The 24,082-nt window shown below is 42.4% G+C and overlaps 1 protein-coding gene across 1 annotated transcript in view; it reads left to right on the forward strand.

The window, feature by feature from the left end:
• LOC123023103 (bifunctional heparan sulfate N-deacetylase/N-sulfotransferase 3) overlaps nucleotides 1–12,421 on the forward strand; it is an 81,979-nt gene extending 69,558 nt beyond the window's left edge. The window contains exons 10-14 of the mRNA XM_044429498.1: nucleotides 1,832–2,006; nucleotides 3,707–3,877; nucleotides 4,844–4,953; nucleotides 9,821–9,923; nucleotides 12,060–12,421. Coding sequence (XP_044285433.1) covers nucleotides 1,832–2,006; nucleotides 3,707–3,877; nucleotides 4,844–4,953; nucleotides 9,821–9,923; nucleotides 12,060–12,179 — 679 coding nt within the window. The 3' untranslated portion in view covers nucleotides 12,180–12,421. The remainder of the gene's footprint in view (nucleotides 1–1,831; nucleotides 2,007–3,706; nucleotides 3,878–4,843; nucleotides 4,954–9,820; nucleotides 9,924–12,059) is intronic.
• Nucleotides 12,422–24,082: the final 11,661 nt, after the last annotated feature.

Genomic DNA, 24,082 nt, shown 5'->3' on the forward strand with positions numbered 1-24,082 from the left:
GAGTTCGAACAAAAGGGTAACCCGTATTTCATCAGTAATGCACACTTTAGTGATAACCCACATTTAACTTATATTCAACCCATGTGTTCCTGTATTTTCTGAACCAGTCAGTACTTGTCTACTCTACTGGTAAATAGAAATTAGTGATGGTCCACTGCTCCATTCCTGCTATGTCTGTGTCAAGTTTTTTAAACTTTCTACATGTGCTGGAGCATGCAGTGTAAAAGTGCTTGAAGTGGAGTTGGATGTTCTGATACCATCTTTTAAGCTGGCATGACTAGGACTTGCAACCTAGCCTACTTCCTTTTACTCCTACTTTGAAACCACTTCTCTTTTTGTCTCAAATCAGTCCTGGGTCAAAACCAAGTGGGGAGTAATGAACCTAACAGTGTTATAGATAACTTTGTGCTTTACTCCTTACAAGTGCAAAAGAGCCCAATCATTGGAAAGTTTACCTGTGCAAACTCACTCAAATCAATAGATTCTCTGAAAAAGTATTTCTGTTCTTCAATCAGGTGAATTGTGTACAGTGCCTTCTACTGAGTAACCAACTGCAACATTAGTACTGAGGAAATTATGTAGATTTCAGGTGGGGAATAATGGAAAAAGAATCCTTGAGAAGGCCCATGTCATAGAAAGCTTCTCTTGCTTCTTTGAGAAATGTTCAGCAAATAAAGGAAGAACTTTCTAGCTCAAGGGAGAGATCCAACATAGCAGGAAAGAACTCCATGGATTTCAATCATCCTACATAGAAGCTGAAGAAGAACATTCTAAATTCTTAGGATAAGTGAGGTCATATAGTTTCAATTTTCATGGTGAAATCTTATTCTAAAACCATCTACTAGATGATGATAATTAAATGTGAAATAACCATTTGGATGGTGAAAAGATTTACCATCTCAGATGTTGCTAATCCTGGCTTTGTTCACACATAGCACTTACCCATGTGATGTAACCACATACAACTCAGAATACAGAACCCATGGTTCATTGTTGGGCTGTGTCAATGTTGTTTAAACTATGAGCTGTTATATGTGAAATCAGAACCGTGAGCTGTTTTGCAACAAACTATGTTTTAACTACAGCATGGTTAGAATTATGTGCGAATCAGGCCAGTGTCTTTCTGTCATTATTTAGATTCTTCCATTTCCAAAAAGCTGCTAATTTTATATGAACTGTCCATGAAACACTCAGTATTTAATAGGATATTGTCCAGTAATTAAGAAAAAATGAAATGTGTTTTTAAAAGTAAAAGAATGCTGAAATTTCCTCTTCCTCTTCAGAACAGATTGTCTACCATGGACTCTAATATTTAACAAGGATAGTTGCAGGGACAAGATATTGTCTGTGACTCAATATGTCCACAGTGGTGAAAGCAGAATGAAACTGTAGTTCTGTCAGTTCAGAGATACTTATATATGCTCTTCACTCTAACAAGGCTGGTGAGATGGATGTCCGAGTGCATAGCAAGCTTGTTTTATTTTTTCCCTGCCACAGAAGCCTCCACTACAAACCAGAAAACTGTCAGAATGGTTGCTGGTTCTGGCATGTTTAAATCTAACATATGCTAGTTCCCATCAATAAAGTCTCCTCTTCCAAAATCTCTGTAAAATATTATTCCAGTTCTGTGGTAGGGTGCTTTGTAAATGTCTCACCATCTAGTTAGCAAGTATGATTTATCAGACAAGCACAAAGGCTGGGTTGCTTTCACTTGCTCATTTCCTCTATCGTTAGTTCCACATAAATGAAACATAAACAAGACATACTTTGTATTGCTAGAGGAATGTATTTGTATATAGTGCTTAGACCATCTAACCTGTTCTTTTTATAGGTACATGGAATTTTTTCCTGCACCGTCCAATGTCACCACAGACTTTCTCTTTGAAAAGAGTGCCAACTATTTCCATTCTGAAGAAGCCCCTAAACGAGTAGCTTCATTGATTCCCAAGGCAAAAATTATCACCATTCTTATTGACCCATCAGATCGAGCATACTCCTGGTATCAGGTAGAAACATTAAGAATTAATGCTGACTCTTGATGAATATATGGCAAAACATTTTGGGTTGCTTTCTTTAGCACATATCTATTATGCATCTTAATTTCATTCTGAGCTATAGAGCACCATTTCAATTTTAAGCCTTAATCTATAGGTTTAGAATGGACTAGCTGCCAGTAATGATCTAAAGGCCTTAACTTCAGCACAGATGTTGAGGATATCTACTCTGATTTAACTGGTGCATCCAGCTCAGTATCCTCCATACTGCGTTGCATCAGCACTACCAGTTTTGGACAGAAGTCAAGCCCAGCTCTAATTAGACATTCTGGGGGTTGAATTTAGGAAGCACACCTTCTGTGTGCAAAGTATGTGCCGCATTATTGGCCACAGGCTTTGTCCTCAGTGGGAAAAAGATTGCAGTAACAACCTGATATTGTAGATCTGCATTTGCTGCATTAGCAGCAAGTTAGGCTACCACACCTAAAGGTAGGACATGTGCCCAGCAGGCAGAACAATCTGTGGCTCTCTCTGGCAAGCTTGTCTATCAAATCTCAATCCCCTTACTGATGTGTAAGACTAGTGCACACGTTTGCAAGCTTCAAAGCTTCTGTGCAATTGGCAGACCTGGAGGCTGTCATTGGTACAGCAGTACTACAAGCTGTTTCCCCTTTCTGAGGTAATCATTAAATGTGTGTAAAACATCTGGTATGTTACATTTCCCAGCTAAGGGACTAGTTGTTCCCTCTTACTGAGATTGTAACACCAAATCAAATGAGGTAATGTGTAAACAAAGCATTTCATCATATTGGTTAGAACTCAGAACTATCAATCAAAGATTTTAGCAATAAGTATTATGTAGTTTTGCTTCTATTTACTTTTGCTGTTTATCTGGACCCTATCTTGTCAGAAATTCACTCAAAATAGGCAATGCAGTGCCTTACTGGACCTGACTTATCAACCTTGTCCCCTCTGGGTGTGTTGGATGATAATCCTCATCAAACCCACTGAGGCTGGCCAAGCTGGGTGAGCATGATGAACTCATTATAATCCAACATGTCTAGAAGGCACAACGTTGGGAAAGACTTATTTATCATATAATTTAGTCTCCATAAAAAGACTAATTTATAGAACTTATAATTGGCACTAAGCCTAGTAGGGGGCATTAACTGTGTGGAAGAAAAAAGATCAGAAATTACATGTACCCACCTGATTGTTAAGATCTGGTTCAGAGGCCCTTCTTGGAGAGCCATTCCAAAAGGAGGTGAATGGGATGGTGAACAGAAGAAGAGCCTTCTCAGTGGTTGTACCTTATCTTTGGAATCAGCTCCCCACAGTAATTCACCTGCCGCCCTCACTACAATCATTTTGGCACCAGGCAAAAACTGTTCTATTTTCCAGTTATTTGAATAATTAACTGAACTGTATTGAATAATTTTTAATCTTTGATTGATTGCTTTTATAAGTTTACAGTGGTAACTATGCTGGCTTAGGATAAATATTTGGTAAGGCACTATGTAGTAGTCATAGTGGTACTATTTTAATGGATTTTAACAACTTTTAAATATTATTCATTGTGTAATGTATGTAAGTTATGATTTTTTTGTTGTAGGTTGTACAGTGCCCTGTGTAGGACTATTGAGTGTGGTTTATAAATTGAATAAGCATGTCACTCTGCCTTACAGTAGTTTTTCTTCAACATTTTTTCCCAGCATCAGCGATCACATAAAGACCCTGCAGCTCTAAAGTTTACCTTCTATCAAGTCATCACTGCTGGGCATCATGCTTCATCAGAGCTTAAGGCTCTGCAGAAGAAATGTCTAGTACCTGGTTGGTATGCCACCCATATAGAAAGATGGCTAACTTATTTTCCACCTTATCAGGTAAGCAATACTATATCTTGACAGCAACTCTGCATTCCTTTGAAACGTATTCTTTTTGTTTCAGTTATTCCCTTGCAGAGAGTATCGCTTTCTGAATTGGTTTTTAAATGTATCACTGATTCAAAACCATCATCTGAACAGTTGCTGATCCTTTCTGGCAATTCCAAAAGCAAAGACTTCATCACCAAAAGACAGAAATAGTACAGCTATACATTCTTGGAGCAGGGCATACTGCAGTCCCCCTTTATTTTAAAATCTTAACATTCTTTCTTTTACTGTCCCATAGAAGGTCTTAGGAACCACAGACAGGACCAACTCAATGAGGTTCTATGGGATAAATTATTGTTCCTCTACAGTATCCAGCTAACAGCATGTCCAATTCACTGGACAAATGACTCATTGTCTGGCATCCTGAAAATGAGGCTTAGTCTCTCAGCTATCAGCTGCTTTACATCTGAGAGATTCTTGTTCAACCATGGTGGTCCTGGAGGATAACAAGCAATTAAAATATGGCACACACCCAAAGGACTGAGTTTACCGTTCTACTTCTGACATTAACTGTCACCAACTGATTGATATTCTGAAAAAAGGAAATTATGCTGATGTGCTATGGGGTGTTTTGTTTTGTTTTTTGCAAAGCTGCATTTGATTGAATTATTCAGGGCAAATCACACTCAATTGTGCACTGATAGATCTAATTTCTCTTGGTCCTTCAGCTTTATTTCTCTGCCATCTTGGGTGTCCCAAGCAACTTCCAATTTAATAGCATGGCAGATTTAATTAGTGAGCCATTTACCACCCTCCTAGAGCACTGGAGGTGGTGATAAATATGAATGGGCTTATTACTGATCCCTGGGGCAACCCTCTTCCTTTTAAAGACTGAGCTTCGCATATGTGAAAAAATGAATTTGAAATGTGGTGTATAATAAATTTTAAATGCAGTACTCACAGTTGACTTTTTTTCAGTTGCTAATTATTGATGGACAGCAGCTGAGAAATGACCCAGCTATTGTAATGGATGAAGTGCAGAAGTTTCTTGGAGTTACTCCTCATTATAATTACTCAGAAGCTCTAACGTGAGTTAATTCAGTGATTTATTTAACAAAGCATGCATAATAAAGTTGTACAGAAGAAATTGTGGGAATGAGGGAGTTCAGATTATCATTTTTCAGCTTAACAAATCTGATATGAAAAATTCTGAAATAAAATATAACTGAGCATTTTTCTGTGCACCCAGTTTCTTTGTTTCATTTTGAGGGCGCTATGGTTAAACTGATAATAATATTTTCCTGTTTTGTTTGAACTAGGAAAACATGGTTTATTAGCTTTGGAAGAAGCTGTGATTTTAAACTAAAATCAAACTGCGATTAAGGTCCTGGCTTATTCCAACATCGGCAACTATTTTTCTGGATTCAGACAAAATAGGAAACTAGATTTAACCAAAGACTTTCCAGTTTAATCATAGTTCAAATGAAGGAATGAGCCAAAGGGGCTGTGTAGCTGAACAAAAGTTTCTTTCGCACATTGTCTCAGCTGAGATATAATTTTCTTAACACATTCTCTGTTTCTAATAAAAATGTCAAATGTGTGCTTTTTAAGAAAAGCTTTATTGAATTTCCATGGAAAATCTTCACTTGCTTATGAACTGATGACGTCAGGCTTTTCAGTCTAAGGTGTTAACAAGCTGCAACGCAGTTCATCACTTAGCTGCCTTCAACCACTGGTTAGAAATTTATTTCTATAAATCATGCTTGCATCACACATATAGTGGGTTAGAAAAGAAGGGATAGAGACTGGACAAAGCTAGGCCTGTCTTCAGTAAATTGGTTCTGCCTTTTGAATGGCTAAGAAGAGTAGAATGCCTTTCCACTTCTTTGCTCCACGGCAAAAGATTTGGCATCCCTAAGCAGGCAGGAATGAAGTCAATTCTTTTGACTGCTAGAAAGACACCACAATAGCAGTATCAAGGGTAGAGCATCCACTGAGTATATAATAAATAGTCATGTACACAAACCATTTGGATTTAAACATTTATTCACTTGCCCTTAAAATGAGATTGATAACCTTAGTCTGTTCTTTTGTATGAGATGCCATTGTCTGCACTTATAAGAAGACGCTCTCAAAAAAAGAAAGAATGGTGTTTGTTCCCAGCCAGACCTCTATTTAATGCCTCTTAGTCAATTGTGCTGTTCTTTATTGTAGAGTATGTGGCAAAACTGACTTTATCTTCCGTGAGATAAACTCAAGTGCATTGTAAAGACATAATGGATCAAATTCGGCCCCAGGGTAATTCTATTCAGCTTTCAGCCTCTTCTGCACCTTCTCTTCCCTTGACCTGGTTGCTGTGAATTATTACCATATACTTTTAATTTAATTCCAGTGCATGCTTTCTGTTCTCCCTGTCCTTGCCTTGATTACAGGCAATGATTTGCTAAGATTTCCATTTAAAGTAACTTGTTCTCTCAACTGATCTGGCACAGCTCCAGCAAAATTACACTCTGCATTAATTTAGCTTTTGATGACTTTTTTCCCTTCTCAAGTTATGTTGTTGTTAGTCGCAAAGTCGTGTCCGACCCATTGAGACCCCATGGACAACATTCCTCCAGGCCTTCCTGTCCTCCACCATCCCCCCGAGTCCACTTAAGCTCACGCCAACTGCTTCTGTGACTCCATCTAGCCACCGCATCCTCTGCCGTCCCCTTCTTCTTTTGCCCTCAATTGTTCCCAGCATTAGGCTCTTCTCCAGGGAGTCCTTTCTTCTCATTAGGTGGCCAAAGTATTTGAGTGTCATCTTCAGTATCTGGCCTTCTAAAGAGCAGTCAGGGTTGATCTCCTCTAGGACTGACCAGTTTGATCGCCTTGTGGTCCAAGGGACTCTCAGGAATCTCAGCCAGCACCACAATTCAAAGGCCTCAATTCTCTGGCTCTCAGCCTTCCTTATGGTCCAGCTTTCACAGCCATACATTGCAACTGGGAAAACCATAGCCTTGACTATACGCAAGTCAGACTATATGTCTCTGCTTTTTAGTATGCTGTCTAGATCTCAAGTTATATAAGCTGATAAGTATCCACCTTTGCTAAAACAGCTGCAGCAAACCTTTGGGACAAAAGTACCAGGAATTCAAAAATATGGGAAAGTGCCACATTGCCCATATTTCTAGTGGCATTTACCATCATCTATGTAGCTTGGGCGGTGATTACAGTGTCTGCTTCTCATCTACTGAGCTTCGAGGCCAGCAAGAACAAGGAAGAAGCAGGCCTGCTCATCCATAGGCAGTGGTCACAGAGTCCTGCTTGTGGCTTCCTTGCTACCCATTGCTTGATGTATAAAGGTTCTAAACCCACAAAACAGTTATCTTAAATGTAATGGTTTTATTACCTTTATACAAACCAGGAAATGTGTCTCAGTTATTTCTTTTAAACACGGACTTCAATAAACTTGCATGTCTATTTTCAGATTACAGCTTTTTATAGCTCAAAAGTAAAAAGAGAAACCCCAGGCCATTATAGAAAATGGTCTCCATGTTGGGAGTCTCCCCTCCCTTCCCCATAAGTATTGTCCATCCAAAAACATGTGGCAAGATTGCCATGGAGGAGCAACCAAAAGGGCTTCTTGCAGAGTACCTGAAGTTATTTTGTGGGCTCAGTTCAGGTAACACAACAAGCCATGGTAGCTGCTTCACCATTGTTGGTTTCTCTTGTTGGTCTGAGGCCACTTGTGATATTTCATCATGCTATGATTGGCCTTTAGAAACCACAATAAGAAACAAAAGCTTGTTCTGTTTTTATTGTACTACCAATCCATAACATGGATTGTCATGTTGCCTGAACCCAGGGTCATGGGTTCAACTACCACAGAGTCCTCTGGAAAGAGTAGCAACTGTAGAAGCCTCTCCAGTCACCCAGCCTCTGTGTGTGGACTAATGAGGAAGTGGCAGGCATCATAAGCAGGGAGCGATGTACCTTGGGTTTGAATTCCAGGCACAGTGGGATGCATGCCAGCAGTGGGAGGAATGCGTGAGGAAGATGAAAAACATGATTACGTTTGATCATCTATCAGGTAGATCTGGTCATGTTGTGTGAATGCAGTCATGGTTTGTGTAAGTAGTAGCTCCCAGACAGAAAGCATTGTAATATGGTCACCTTTTGGGAAAGAAGTGATAGGAACAATGGAATGGAACAGTAATAACCATGCTAATGAGAACCACTTCACACATTAGCCTTAATGAGGTTCTCATAGAAGCCTCCATTGGTCTGCAGGGATCACATAGCTAGTCATCCAAACAACCAATATGTTGGTTTGTGTGAACATTTCCTGTTGATGGATGATCATTGACAGGAAAGTTGTCTTCTTTCAATAGGCTTCCCCAAATTCCCCACAGTACATGGGGTTCATACACACCACTGCGAAATTCCCTGTTTCGTGAAATATGATACACATTTCCCATGCTTTGAGATCAACTGATCATGGCATCTTGACTGCAAAATAGTCAGCAGTTAATCATTAGTTAATCAGCAGACACAGATATGGGGTTTATAAACAGTGTCTTTATATGTTCATATATATGTATTCTGGATCTGCATTCTTTTTCATGTATTCAAATCCTTTATCATGTATAAAAGATGGATGAAAGGCCATATCAGTGTCTGCTGACACATTGCAATTTATTTGACAGGCATTGTAACATGAGCAGTTTTTCTTTATCTTAAAAATGTGAAAATTGATACCTTTTTGCAAATAGGGGTATCTTTAGGAAACAGGGTTCTTGAAAGACATACACACATAGGCTTTAAAGTGTGTGTAAATAAGCTTATTCACATTTCTGCCTTTTTGTTTTTGGTCTGCGGACGTGAGTCCCAGATCTTTTTGGTACCTAGCACCTCCCTGGCATGGTGGCTGTTTGTCCATCCTACTTACAGAGCATGGCTGGCTGTGCAACAAGTTCAGGCAGCCACGAAGAGGCACATGATGCTGAATTGCCTCCCTCAAGCCCCCTCTCTCCCCACAGAGCAATTGACACCACTGCTGCCAACTCACCATTGTCACTCTTGCCTTTTAGTTGATAAAGAGAAGAGAAAATACATTGCCTGGTTTTTTGCCACCTTTGTTCTCTCTACCATTGGCTGTTTTTTCCTTCCCAGCTACAGGCAGGAGAAGCTAATAGCAAAGAACAAAGAAGGCAAATGCCAGACAGAGGCTTCTTGCACCTGCTGCCAAGTAAAAGCTAGTCTACCATGGTGAAGGGGCAGCAGCATATGGCAGCAAAGGGCAGAAGAGGGCTGGGAGGAAGTGCTCCAACTGAATGCAGCTGCAGTACATGGCTGAGGCTCTGGCCTCTAATCACGATGCTTCATTTGGGGGTCAGTACATGAACTGGCCTTCAGCTTAGGGCCCACTCCTGTGGCCCCTAGGTGTGCCTGAGGAGCCACAGGATAGCAGGGATGCCCCCTGATGTCTCAGACCATCCTCAGAAGGGGAGGCCAGAGATCTGCCCTCACACAGCTGGTGCTGAAATAATTGTGCCAGCTGTACTCTGAGGTTGGAGTATCAGCCTTGGAGAGGGGAGAAAGAGTCAGTGGGCAAGGAGGCAAAGAGACTCCAGAAGCCAGGAGACAAGCTATCCACTCTCTTATCCTGCTTCCTTCTCTCCACCTCTAAACACCATTGTAAGACAGGCTGAAAAGTCTGTCTAGCAAAAAGTGAAGGGTGGGAGGCTTGGGAAGCAAAGAATCCCTTCACTGTTCTTCCTGCCCTGCACTGGATGACAGGAAGCCTCCGAGTTCGTGAGGGACTTCCATTCACCAAGAACTCAGTTGACAGGATTGCACCCTTAAGCAGATAACAGGCTACAAGACTACAATTTGTCACTCTTTCTCTTTATTAGTAAATGCAGACATTCTCTGAATGCTTCTCATTGGACTTAAAGACATTGTGTTTTTCAGGTTCGACTCACATAAAGGCTTCTGGTGTCAGCTCCTAGAAGAAGGAAAAACAAAATGCCTTGGAAAGAGCAAAGGCAGAAAATACCCTCCAATGGATTCTGAGGTAAAGTATTATTCATCAGAAAAACAACTGATAAGATTCAACTAAACATTAAACACTTCAAAGTCCTACTGATTTTACTGGTGGGGGATTAAGTTCATGCTTAATGTTCCTCTTGAAAATAGTACGACTTAAAAAGCTATTACAGTTACACATTTTAATAGCTAGTTTTAATAACTTTTTAGTTAGCTCCAAGCCATTCAAACAGTTTTATTACCTGAAAAAGGCTAGAATTTTACAAATGAACGTGTCCTACACTTCAGCTATCTACTCTACCAAGAATGAGAAAGGGAAGGAGTCTGCTTTGGACTCACCTTCTTCCCCTCAAACATCTCATCAATGAAGTTAAAAATACTTGCAAGCATGAGGTGGGACCAAGTTTTAACATGGAAGGTAAATATTAGAGATAATTATTCCACATAAGTAAACAGGATCTGTGAGACCATAGATCATATCCCAGATTATCTTAGATTCCAGTTTCTTCCAGATCTGTCTTCCAAGATGGATAGTCAGAAAAGCACCATAAGGACAGGAAATGCATGAAGTAACACCCAATCAACCATTATGGGGACAGCACTATGCATGCTTTTGACCTCTGAAAATCCTTCTTGACATGTGTTGAATTTGATGAAAGTTTCTGGGTAACTGAGGATAGCACACTGCTGCACTTCCAAAAATTGATCCAATGAAATATTTTGTGTGTGTTATATTTATAAACACAGGTAAATGTCCTTATTTATTAATAAGTAATAAAGTATCATCAGTGAGGATTTTTTTTTCTATTAAGCACCATGAACCTGAGCAGTTCCACAGTAAATTTCACTACTGCAAACATTTATTTTACATTATTCTACACAGATATTTTTACTTACCCACATCCAGGAATACAAGAAATTGCCCTACATGCTGACTTAAACCATTATAATTAATCAAACTGAATTTTCACAAGCCTTAGGTCCAACAAATTACCACCCATAAACCAGTCTCATGGTAAGTATGAAAGTGTGGTGAATGTTAAACCAGGAACAGTGATGTTAAATACAGGGTGGGCCAACAGTAGGCATGCAGTACTGATAGGGTTATGTTTAGTCTCTTAAGTGCTCAAATTGTCCTCCATCAGCATTCCAGGAACCTGTCCCTGAAACTATGACACAAATTCTCATTAGCACCAATGTTGAGAAACGCTGGCGAGATGAACTCCTTCAATTCATCCACTGTGTGAGGTCCTCCATGACCTGGTTCTCCATGATGTGTCTTACCTACTTTTGGCTCACTCCATCATAGCATAGCAGAACATGATGCTACAAACTCAAGAACATAATGTTTAAGTCCACATGGATCTAGCCCCAGAGACCTAGCTTTTCCACTTCCCACTCTCTTCAGTTCTTTATTCCAGGTTAACATTCTTATCTATTTACTTATTTATTAGATTTATATCCCACCCGATTAGCCAAAATGGCTTGCTCTTTTATCTACCAGATGCATAATCAAGATCACTCAAAGTGGGTTACTTGAAATCAGGGTATGTGTGAATATTGCCCTATCTTATTTACTGTCTAACAGCAATTCTCCAAGGTCCCAGTCTTTCATGTTGCCTAGTATCTGATCCTTTTAGCACTGCCCCTTTTCTCCTCCTCAGCCTTGAATCTTCCCACTCTGTCAGTTCCTGAATAGGACTACAAAGCATGTGTCCCAGGCTACCAGGAGCTCTGAACAGGAGCATTTCTCTTAGGGGCTGGGGTACCTCACAACTGCATCCTCATGCTTCCATGTGAACATCTAAACAGCTCCACAAGTGAAGTCACAGCTGCTAATGTGTATATGAATACGTTGTATATGTAGGTTTAGTTCCCATCCTGCTATCTTCTGTGTGTTGCCCTTCAAGCTGTGCTCTCAGAATGTGTTGGATTTCAATTCCCATGCCATGCAGACTGGTAATGATGGGAGTTGCATTTGGACCAGATCAGGGAAGGTTATATCGGATGGATAAAAATACCTGTGTCTTCATTGTTAATTTAGTTTACTATATTCATTTAATTTAATTAGTTTCTAATGCAGTTTGTTCAGATCCAGGTAAACTAAAATAGAAAGTCAGTGAAGTATCTCACCAAATAAAATGTCAGCTTTTTTATCCATCAGTGCAGGGTTTTTCTGTCGAACTACTACAGAGATCACAATGTGGAACTGTCAAAGCTTCTACACAAATTGGGACAACCACTGCCATCATGGCTAAGACAGGAGCTGCAAAAAGTGAGATAGCACAAAAGGACGCTTTTCAAAAGATTTCATCATTTCAAACATTCAGGAGCTACCAAGAAGTTGTCAGGAAACATCTCTTCAAAAGAGAACAAAAAGGAGGATGGTTGTGCAACATGCTGGCAACTGGACTGTGTCTGCACAAACCCCTGGAGGCACATGGGATTTCATTAGAGGGCTTATGGAGATTATATTGGGGCACAGTATCTCAGAACATTCATCTGTACCAGCCAGATTACAATGGGAGCTGAACAAATGCACATCAGTGCTCAAGTACTTCCCATTCACTTCAATGGAACTGCCACAGGATAACTTTGAGTAGTATGTGCCTGTAAACTTATGCACTCACATGTAGGAGTAAACAGCAACACTTTTCAAAAGCAAATTTACACAATTGTTCAAATTCATGGTAAATATTTACAATTTTATATATTATATTCATATCAGTTTAAGAATATTGTGTCTCATGTCAATTTTGTAACCCACTGCCTGCCTGCTCAGTTTTTGAATTGTTTAATTACAATGATGTGTCTTCTATTTTTAAAGAATGAGAAAAATATGTAGCACAAAATGCCAGATTTATTTCCCATTGTACAATCTGATTGATAAACATGGAACTAGATTTTTACAGAATTCAATCTGGAGTAAAAGTGTGTGTTGTATAGGACTACAGAAAATGAGAAAATGAACCATAGCCTAAATTGATAGGTGAGGAATTACTATGAGAAACTGTATTATCAACTTTATTTGGCTGGCTAAATCCGTTCACTGCTATCCATAGAATTGCACTGCACTGCCTTTTCCAGAACAGATAACGCTTGGCAGGGAGAAAGATGTGAGTGACCTGATTTTAGTCTACCCTGCAACTAACTCAACAGATGCTAAAGCTGGTATGTTTGTAGATCTCTACACTTGCCCAGAAGTACACATCCACCTAGAAAACATATTGAGTACACATTGCCCCTAACTACAATCTTTACAAAATCATCCTTTGCTGTAACAGGCCACTTCAGCAAAAAGGCCTCGCATACCAAAAAAAAGAAACCGTAGATTGTTCCAAGAAAGCAAACATGGTCTGTGTTTGTTATATAAAGTGAAGAGTTTTAAAAGTGTAAAGGCTAGACTTAAAAAATGCATTTCTGGAACTGTGAAATTATCATGCCAGTGCAATATTTTTTTATTTTTATTTATTGGCCATTTGTTGTCAGTAACTGGGCAGAGTTTAAAAAATAAATTCTGGGATTTTTCATTTGCCTTGAATGGGAAAAGATGCAACTGACATCTGTTTCTGCAATCCTATACTACCTCCCACCCCCAAAAATAAAGTGCCAGACTATCTGGTCTACACTGTCCTCTAGGTTGCTGCCTTCCTGCAGGGCAATCTTAATCTCACCCCAGCACAGATCATTACGGTCTATTAGGATATGGTGATGATACTCCTTCACCTGCAAAGGGGAGCTCTGCTTGGGGTGATGGGGCACGCTTGTTTCCACTGCACCGAAGTCCCTGTTGCACCTGTGGACAACTCCTGGGGCAGAAAGCTGCTGTCAGCAATTCTCTTACCAACCATAGCAAACCAAGCCCCAAATGAAATCCTATTATGGATAAATTAGAGCCAGCTTTGAATCCACCTGATCCGATGCCACTACTCCCTTGGGAGAAGGCCGGTATGGGTCCCTCACTTAAGCAAGCTTGAACCTATTGTGGGAAATCTCCCTCCTATTGTAAAGTAATAGGAGTAAACACAGCTGCCTCTGTTCCCTTTCTCCACCAGACACACACACACACACACACACACACACACACACCTCACCTTGGAAAGGCTCTAGATTAAGGCAATGGGTTCACCATGTTTACCACTCCCAAACCCTTTAGAATTGTTCTGCCTGCCATTATTAAATCAAATGTGACATAAAGTCCATTTTGATAATAGCAGACTAAATAGGTTCATAAACCAAGGAAAGTCATTATTGGGGAACCCTATAGTGTATTCTGTTAGCCATTCAGAGACTTTTAGTATTGGGACAACATATAATTTTTTAATAAATAAATAAATAAATAAATAAATAAATAAACCCTTGAAATGGTTAATAAAAGTAGCAAATCCAAAATTAATCTAAACAAATAATATTATGCAGTTGCTCTCAAAATGTTTGTACACTCAACTTGAGATGCCTTTGATAAAATGTGTCACATCATTTAGCATCGATGACTAAGAGGTTGCAAGACCAGAATGCTAAAGCTGGGCAATTTTAGGAACCAGAGTTAGTGGTATTTGTCTCCAGGTGCTTCAAACTGAAACTGTATTACTAGACTTCTAATCAGTATACCAGAAACCAGTTTTGTACCATTATTTTCCATACAGTTCACTAAAAAAGGGAACACATGGCCCTACAAAATTATTGAGCTAGAGCTTTAATCTTCCCTAGATAACATCACCAGCAATAAGAAATGATAGGCCAGTGTCCAGGAGATCCCACTTTATCCATACATGGCTTACCATATGCTGGGGAGGAGCAACTTGCAGCTCTCCATGTGCTTTTCCAAGCTCTCATCCTTGGTGTACTGGCTATGTCTTACACGAGTTGTAGGCAAAGAACGGGTGAAGGGTCATACATTCTCCAACACTGCTGTACACATAAGGCACGGTGTAGCCAGTGTTAAACATCTTTCCATTCCAATTATTTCAGGAAGCAACAAAAATTGCTTTAGATTGGATTCTGCCAATAGTTTCAAAAACACTATATAGATCAGCAAACCTCTTTAGCCACAAGTTCTATGTTTTATATTTTTCATTAACTAATCCATTATTAACTGCATGAGTACTAGCCCTTTCTTCCAGAAACATACCAGAAGAACTCCTATTGAACCTCTTCCCGTCATCACTTTATGGACAAATGTAAAACTGTTTCTGGATATATACACAGTAATCTTCTTCACCGTAATCTGCCAGTAATTTGCAAGTGTATTTGCAAAAGAGTGGACAGTGATGCTTATCCTGCTGTATAGTGCTTTCATCACTTCCCCTAATCACTGGGAACCCCATCATTCCTAAAAGAACCCATAATTAATGCCAGTCAAGCATCCTCAGAGAGGAAGCTTGGTTGCTCACCACAACCACTCTTCTCCTACAACGCAGAGGTCCAAGGGAAATACTCGGTGTGTTCAGTGTTGAGACTGAATAGGCCTGCTGATTGCCTGCAAAAACTGAATGTGCTGCTTGGTATTCAACATGTGCAAGCAAACATAGAAGGCCTCCAGAAAACATGACAGTGCAGGAAATGCTCACTGAAAATGACTAGCCCACACCCCTATTTCTGGCAGTAAGCTTCAGAGAATACCATGGGACGTACTTCTGCATAGGAAAGTACAGGATAGTGCTGTAAGGCATTCAAAATTCAGATAGCCATTTAACACCTCTTTAAAGGACAGCATACACTCTAGAGATTTAATTGAAACATTTCTTCTAAAAATCCATGGAAATGACTTGAAAGCTGGCTGTCTGAAACAGCTGCTAGTTAAAATAATAAATTCCCTTCACAAGAAATAAATATTAAAGAGAAATAAGTGGGGTGGGCAGGGGAACAATTCATGTAAAACAATCCAAGCAAGTATACATGGTTCTACTGCAGCATTTACCCAGAAACGAGCAGAACTGATCTTCAGAATATAATTGTACAGATTATACTTTATTATTGCTGAAAAATGTGAAGCTTCCTCAGGAAGAATAAAATAGAAATTTCAGTGTTTATAGATGTAATATTATTCTCATTCACATTGAATGAAAATTGCTGGAAATGTTTTTCTCAATTTTTTCAAATAAAATATAAAACTAGACATTATTCTGATAGTGGCATGATTTCTGCTGTGCAACAATAAACTCTGATAAGAAAACAGCCTCACCACTTGATAGTGACTTTATTCTAATGCAAATTCATTTACTGTTTCTCCAACATTTATGTGATCTTGGCATAAGGATATAACATACTCAAGAAACAGAGCTGCCTGGGAGAGGGTATAATTTACTTTTTCTTTTTAAAGAATGCTGCCTGCTGTTTCCGTGTGGTTAACATAATACTGTGCGGCTGCTTGTTTTACTGCCTTGTCACCTTTTCTCTAATCTTCAAAACCAGAATTTTTAAAATGTGCTGCACTTATATATTCATATTAGTGCAATAAAGGGAAGCAATACAACCTACAAAATTGCTTTGAATAGTCATATGCTGCACAGAAAAAGCACAGCACTTTAGGCTTTTAAAAGTGAGAAGCAGAACAGCCTTCTGCTGTCTAAACACAAACTGTTTAGACAGCAGGGAAAGGCCATAGCTGAGTAACAGAGGGCATGCTGGCATGCAGAACTTCCTATCTTTAGTTGAAGGATCTCCCACAAGAACGAGGCATTAAAAAGACGTGTGGCTGCTGTTGAAAGCAACTCTGCAGTACCAGCTAGTAAAAGTTAGCACATGGTGCAGTGTCACCAAGCTGCAAATAATTGCCTACCACCGCACCACTCCACTCCACCAGTTGCGGGGCGAGAGGTTTGCAGAGTGACGTAGTGTGTTCTCACTGTGTGTTAAGTCAGGTTCAAGAGAAACCTGGCTGGTTGTGCTTGAGCAACTTTCGCATACATGCTGTTCAATTGCTCCTGCTTAACTTCTTCTGCCAGCACAAACCCCACAGACACTGTCTGAACCAGGGACATTAATTTTGCCCCTTCCCCGGTTTGCTGCTGGCTTACCAGCCTGGCTTGTTTGAAGAGACAAGCCAAAATCCCAGTTTCAGACATTCTGATAAACAATGGACAGAAGGCCTGTGGCTTGCTCAGCCCCTCCCACTTCCGTCACAATGCTGGAGAGCCTGGGCAGCATGTGCGAGGCTGGGCATGCACATTGTAGGCATGTCATGAGTGGAGCCAGCTGGAGCTGGGGGTCAAACTAGATGGCCCAGGAGACCCCTTCTGACTATGTTTCAACACAGGTTCTCTTGGAACTCTGGCTTGCTGTGACACATGAACCAGCCCAGTGTACCCTGGAAGAAGAGGCACGGGGATGCTGTATTCTCAACCCACAAGTTCTGGCCATAAGCAGCAAGGCTGAGAAGGACCTCTACTAATGAGAAAAGGCAACACCAGCCAAGTGGACCAGTGCTCCACAGCCAGACTGAGGTCCCAATTCTGAAAAGCTATGACTGGATTCAGATCAGGCCATACTTGGAATGAACATAATGAAATCAACAAGATACTGTGACAAGATTTCAATGGTCTACCCCACTGAGCCCAATATTTAGATCTGGACCCAACTCTATGCATGCATATGAGGGAGAACTGCCACTACACAATGTATTGCCAGAATTCACCTGAGGGATCCACATCACACCTTGCCATCTATCGCTCCTTGAATTCCAGTAACAGGATGTTTTGTGAAATGTTTTGTAGCCTCACTTCATTTGGGGTGCACAAGCCTCACACTGCCCACCTGAATAGTCATCATTGTGCTTTTCCCCGCTTTCCCATATGCAGTTACGTGAGCGCAAGTCATTGGATCCAGTGGAACTTCTGAGTTGCATTGCTTTTATTCTTCCCTCGGCCTCATTCCTTCAAACTGTACAAAACCATGAATAAAAACCAGCTTGCAAAACTGATATGAAGCAGTTCTTGTATCTTTTCTATGATTTCCACTCAGACAGGAAGCTTTGGGTGATTCAGATTTTTATTTATTTAAAATACAATGGAATAAAATCCTCACAGCAAGTAGGGAAAACTCAGAACACTTTCCATACAAGCAAGCACATAAGTGTAGATACAATAATCTTCTACGGCAGCATCTTTCAAAAGGAAAGATCTTTCATCTGGTAAAGCTGAGTTGTTCTGGCCTACTTCTTTGCTCTTGAGTATGTGCTGAAGAAATAAAATTGAGCTAGCTAGACCTTTTGGCTTGACTCTTACTTTCGTGACCTATTGTTTCATTAAGAAACCAGCTTGCAAAAAATCTATTGTCATGAAGTTGTAAATTCTGATTAACTTCACTATACTGGCACTCAGGGCTCTGTGGTCTTCAGTCAGCAGTAAACACACCTGAAACTGAGATGCAGAACTCCTTACCATGCACAGTGATTACATTCAAAAGGAATTTGCTGTGGTGAGAGCCACTGATGAGGTTGTCAGATTGGCTTGTTGGGGTTATAAGTCACTCTGACAGCTCATAGCTTGCTATGCATTCTTCCACCCGAAGATGGCTTCTTATGCAAACCTGTTGGGTCAACAACAACCTCTTTGCTGCTCTTGCTGAGTGGCTAGCCTCTGAGCACCGTGACAGCTGCGCCCAAAGTACCCAAGCACCACCTGGGGGTGGCTGTCAGAGGGCTCCCTTGTCCCCTCTGCTGGCCATTTTGGGCCGATAGCAGCAAAAAGCCACTGCCGCCAGCCAGGAAGGCATCCTGTAGCTGCTCCTTTTCGAGCTGTGACTGTCGGGCAATTGCAGATCCCAGGGAACCTCTCAATTTCACCAAGTGTTGCTCTCTTCTGTACATTCTGCATGGCCACTGAGAAGCCTTTTGGCTTTCTGATTTCAGTACAGAGCAAGGAAGCCAGGATTGGGCCCACTGACTCACCATCCCAGCTCTACCCCACCCCCACCACTGCTGAAGGAGCCAGAAGCGCTCCCTCTCTCTGACCACCACTGCAGGGAAGTGCCTCAGTGCTCCTGCACAGGCCCCAGATAGTCCCCCAGGAGGATCAAGGAGGAAGGCTGGGCAAGGAGCCATGGTATGTCCAGTTGCGAGCCCCGCAGGCAGGCAGGGTACTGCACTGGGAGTTACTGTGATGTGGGAGCCCACCCACCCTGAACACTCATTTACTTTAGGCCTGTGCTTGGCAACGCTTGCCCAGGACAGACTGCAACATCTGCTTTGCATATAAAAGTTTCCAGCGTTGAGCTGCATGGAGCATCTCCAGGTAGGGGTAGGAAAACTTCTGCCTGAAATGCTGGAGAGCTGTTGACCGTCACTGTCGACAATACAGGGCTAGGGAGAAGAAAGATCTAATGCAGTGATCAGGCAGTTTCCTATTTCTCCACTCACCTCCCTCCTTTCCCAGAGTTGGCAAAAGCACAGAGTAGAAATAAGCAAGTGAGAATAAGGTGTGAGGCACAAGTGGCTGCATCTTCACTCAGGCACTTGGAGTAAAGAACCATCTCCACATAAACAACCTGGCAATTCTAATATTCCACATGAGGAATGGCTTTGAATTTGGAAGCAAGGATGGAGGGCCACTGAGCCCTCAGTAAAATGATGCAAACCACAGGGGCTGGTTGCATTAAAAAGCCATGTCCGGAAGCATCTTTTGAGCCTTTTGGGTTTAGGCCAATGTAGCCACAGTCATCATTACATAAGACAACTGAAGCAACATTCAATTTATGCATTAAGCCAGGGTGGCCCTCAGATATTATAGCCTATATCTTCCATTAGCCCATATCAGCCACTTGATTGGAGTTGTGGCCCTCTAGATGTTTTGACCTACAAGTTGTATATCCCCGAACTGTTCAGCGTTCTTCCACATTGGATCATTTATAAGGTGAGCCATCTGAGATGTGTGACCTGTCTTGAGGATCAGTTGTGATAGAAGTTACGAGCATTCAGCCAAGCATCACTGCTGCATTCAGAGCATGGGTCCTCAAACTAAGGCCTGGGGGCCGGATCCAGCCCGCCATGCCCATTTGGACCCACTGCACACCTGTGCCCACACACACGCACGCATGCCGCCACCCACCTCACCCCGCGTGCAGTTTGCTCGCTTGGAGAAAACGATGTCCCAGACAGCAAGCCGCTGCCTCATGGTGCGGGCCCACCCCCACCTCGCCTTGCCTCCCCTCACTGCGCACGCCCGCCCATGCCTCGCTCCCGCCTCAGTGCGCATGACCGCATGCACCGCCCCCGCGGCAGCCCGCACGCACCGCCGGCATCACCTTTCTGGCCCACACCCAGCACCGGCAGCTTTCAACTGGCCCTCTGGTGGAAAAGTTTGAGGACCCCTGACTCGGAGCATTCCACAAACATGGTTAAGTCAAGAGTAAAAACAAATGAAGACAGGAGTTGCAGTATATTCCTTCTCATTCAAAATCTGTGTTAAAGTGGGCAGCCTAACCATTTAAAACTCATTCTATGAGTCTAACATTCAACACTGAAATCACTAGAAGTAGAGGCTCACTGAAAAATCAAAAGTAGACTAGCAAGCCCTAACGGCAGTTAAAATGAACTTGCTCCAAATGATTCTAAAAGCAACATAAAATTGTTAATTGATTTGTTGTTTCTAAGGTATTGCCATCTATGCAAGATATTTAATCAACAGTTACTTTTAAATATATAATCCAAAAGATAATAATGGGGATGCTGCAATCACAAGTATGGATCTGAGCCTTTAAAATGTGTTCACATTTACAGCAATGTCAGCAACATCATCTGCAATGAAAGCACAAATTAAAACTGTTTCTCCTGCTTACTAACTACAGAAAGCCTCTAAAACCTATAATTCTTCTTTGTGGTCTCTGTGCATCAGTGGATGCCTGATGCAACGGCTGGATTCCATCACCGAGTCGATTGGCCCGAGTCTTCATCCGGGAAGCTATGCAGCTCTCCATACAACAACTCACCATGGCCCGACACCATGTAGACTGTGACTTTTAGGAGGCCATCACATCTGATAAATGGGTACTTTCCTTCAATGAGAGTGGATATAAAATCGAGTTCGATACCGTGCCACCTTCGGGACTGGTACACTACACCGCTCCCTCGGAGAGCCTCAGAAAGGAGATACTTCAGCTACTCCATAAAGGAACAATTCGCCAAATCTCCCATTCCGACGGACTCCACGGCTTCTATTCCAGATACTTTACGGTACCGAAACAGGATAGTGGTCTACGCCCCATACTCGATTTAAGGGGCGTCAATGCCTTTATTACAACTAAGAAATTTCGCATGACCACCCTGCAAAATATCCTCCCCTTTCTAGAGAGAGAAGATTGGTTCACGTCCATAGTTTTAAGGGATGCCTACTTCCACATCGGCATCCACCCGGACCACAGGAGGCCTCTCCGCTTTACTGTTGGACCCGATATTTTTGAATATAATGTCCTCCCCTTCAGACTTGCCACAGCTTCTAGGGTATTTACTAAGTGCATGGCTCTAGTCTGCGCCCACCTTCGCCTACAGGGTTTACAAATTTACTCCTAGTTAGACGATTGACTTATTGTCTCCTCCTCCCGGGACCGCCTTATTCCAGCCGTTGAAACTACGTGCATCCTCCTGGAGGGCCTGGGACTCTGTATTAATGCTGAAAAATCCTGTCTCACTCCCTCGCAGGCCATTGAGTTTATCCGAGCACAACTCAATTTGATTCAGGCACGAGCATTCCTTCCACAGGCCCGAATTGAAAGACTCTGCTCCACGGTCAGACAGGTTCAGGAAGGCAGGCGGACCCCGGCATTAGCCATCCAAAGGCTCCTAGGAGATATGGCTTCGACAATCACAGTCATCCCGAACGCCAGACTGAGAATGAGACCACTTCAGCTGTGGTTCAAAGACGTGTTCCATCCTCTTCATGACTCCCCGAGACAACTACTCCTACCTCCCGCCTCTGTTTGTCAGACTCTATCTTGGTGGATGAACACTGACAAACTTACAGTGGGAATTCCGTTTCAACAGCGGCAACCCTCAATTTCGCTCCATACTGACGCCTCGCTCATGGGTTGGGGAGCACATTGCTCCAACCTACATACCCTGTGCACCTGGCAGGCTCACGAAAAGTCTGAGCATATCAATTTCCTCGAACTACTGGCGGAGTTCAAGGCGCTACGTTCCTTCGAACCTACCCTTCGGAACCGGTCGGTACAGGTAGCCTCCGACACTGTAGTCACTGTCTTCTACATATACAAACAAGGCGGCACAAAGTCAGTACCGGTGGCCCATCTGGCCTTACAGATTTGGGACTGGTGTATTCCCAGAGGAATTTCCCTCCTCGCAATCCATCTAGCGGGGGTGGACAATGAAGAGGCAGATACTCTCAGCAGGAAGATGTCGTCAACCCATGAATGGGAGCTGGACAACCAGATTTGCAGAGACTTGTTCTCCCATTGGTGTACTCCATCCTTGGACCTGTTTGCAACGGCTTCCAATTCAAAGTGCAAGACTTACTGCTCCAGGGTGGGATGAGAGCTGCCAGGTTGCTGATGGGGACTGGGCGTTGTTCTCATATAACCCCAGTTCTCCATCAGCTTCACTGGCTCCCCACTGAAGTCCAGGCCCAATTCAAGGTGCTGGTTATGACCTATAAAGCCCTCAACGGCTTGGGTCCTGGTTATCTAAAGGAACACTTGTGTCCATATATGCCCTCCCGCCCCTTGAGATCAGCAGCAGAGGCTTTTCTCCAGGAACCCTCCATGAAAGATATTAGGAGGGTTAATACCCAGAGGAGGGCCTTCTCTGCGGTGGCGCCCCACCTATGGAATGCACTCCCCAGAGAGGTCCGCCTGGCACCATCGTTATTTGTTTTTTGGCGCCAGGCCAAGATCTTTTTATTTAAAAGTTATTTTAATTGTTAATTTATGAATTGCATTTATTGGGTTTTTATGTACATGCTGAGATGTTTCCGGTTTTTTAACTTTAATTATATAACTGTTTATTTATGTTTATTTATTAATGTTGTAAGCCACCCCGAGGCTTTTTGCGAATGGGGCGGCATAAAAATGGTTTAAATAAAATAAAATAAATAATGATGGTGAGTTGGTCAGGCTCTTTCCTATAAAGCCTTCCCTCTGAACCCGCTGATCACCCATACCCTGGAGAAGGCTGCTCGTGACAGGGTACGGGCCATTCTTATCACACCATGGTGGCCCCGACAACCATGGTTTCTGACAGTCCTCAACCATCGTACGTTCTTCTGTCTACCACGGATCCTTCACCTAATCACGCAGGAGAAGGGGGCAATCCTTCACCCCGACCTCGATACCCTCATCCTCATTGTGTGGCTCCTTCACTGACTGCTCCTGATTGTTTACCCCAGGTTCTGGGAAACCCGTCGGCCCCAATGCCTACCCCTCATCTGTCGGCATGGGAGCCTCGGTTGATACTGAGTGACTCCACCCGGGCCTTCACTGGCCCAACAGAAGATTAACTTCATCCTGCAATCTGCCCTGCGACCATCCACCCGCCAGTCATATGAGGCAAAATGGAAGCACTTCGTCACCTTTGTGAAAACCAACCACTTCACCCCCAACACCGCTTCATCGATAACATCCTCTTCTTCCTGCTCTCCTTACACCAAAATGGACTTAAACCCACTTCCATTAAAGCGTACATAGTGGCTATTTCCCACTTTGATGGTCCCCTATCTGGATCCTGTGTTCTCCCACACGCTTATCCATCGCTTCCTCAAAGGGTTACAGAATCTCCATCCTCCAACCCGACCATTGATACCGACCTAGATACCAACCCAGCATCCACGCGCTGACCAGAGCCCCCTTCGAACCTATAGCTACAAACCTTTCGAGGTTGCTATCATGGAAGGTGGCCTTCCTAGTCACCATTACGTTGGCGACAAGAGCAAGCGAACTCTGCCCTGCGCATGGACCCACCGTACCTCAATTTCCATAAGGAGAAGGTAATCCTACGAACCGACCCAGCATTCTCCCTAAGGTTGCTACAACCTTTCATGTCAACCAGGACATCGTTCTACCAGCATTCTTCCCTACTCTGTCCACCCCGATAGAGAAATCTCTTCACTCTCTCGATGTAAACCGATGCCTGGCCTTTTATCAATCACGCACAGAGGGTTTTCGAAAGACTAAGTGCCTCTTCATTAAGTACTCCGATCCCGATAAGGGCGCTGCCGTCTCTGCCCAGAGGCTTTCGAAATG

Source organism: Varanus komodoensis, unplaced genomic scaffold (genome assembly GCF_004798865.1).
Source record: "Varanus komodoensis strain SLA01 unplaced genomic scaffold, ASM479886v1 scaffold2, whole genome shotgun sequence".
In the NCBI taxonomy this organism is placed as follows: Eukaryota; Metazoa; Chordata; class Lepidosauria; order Squamata; family Varanidae; genus Varanus; species Varanus komodoensis.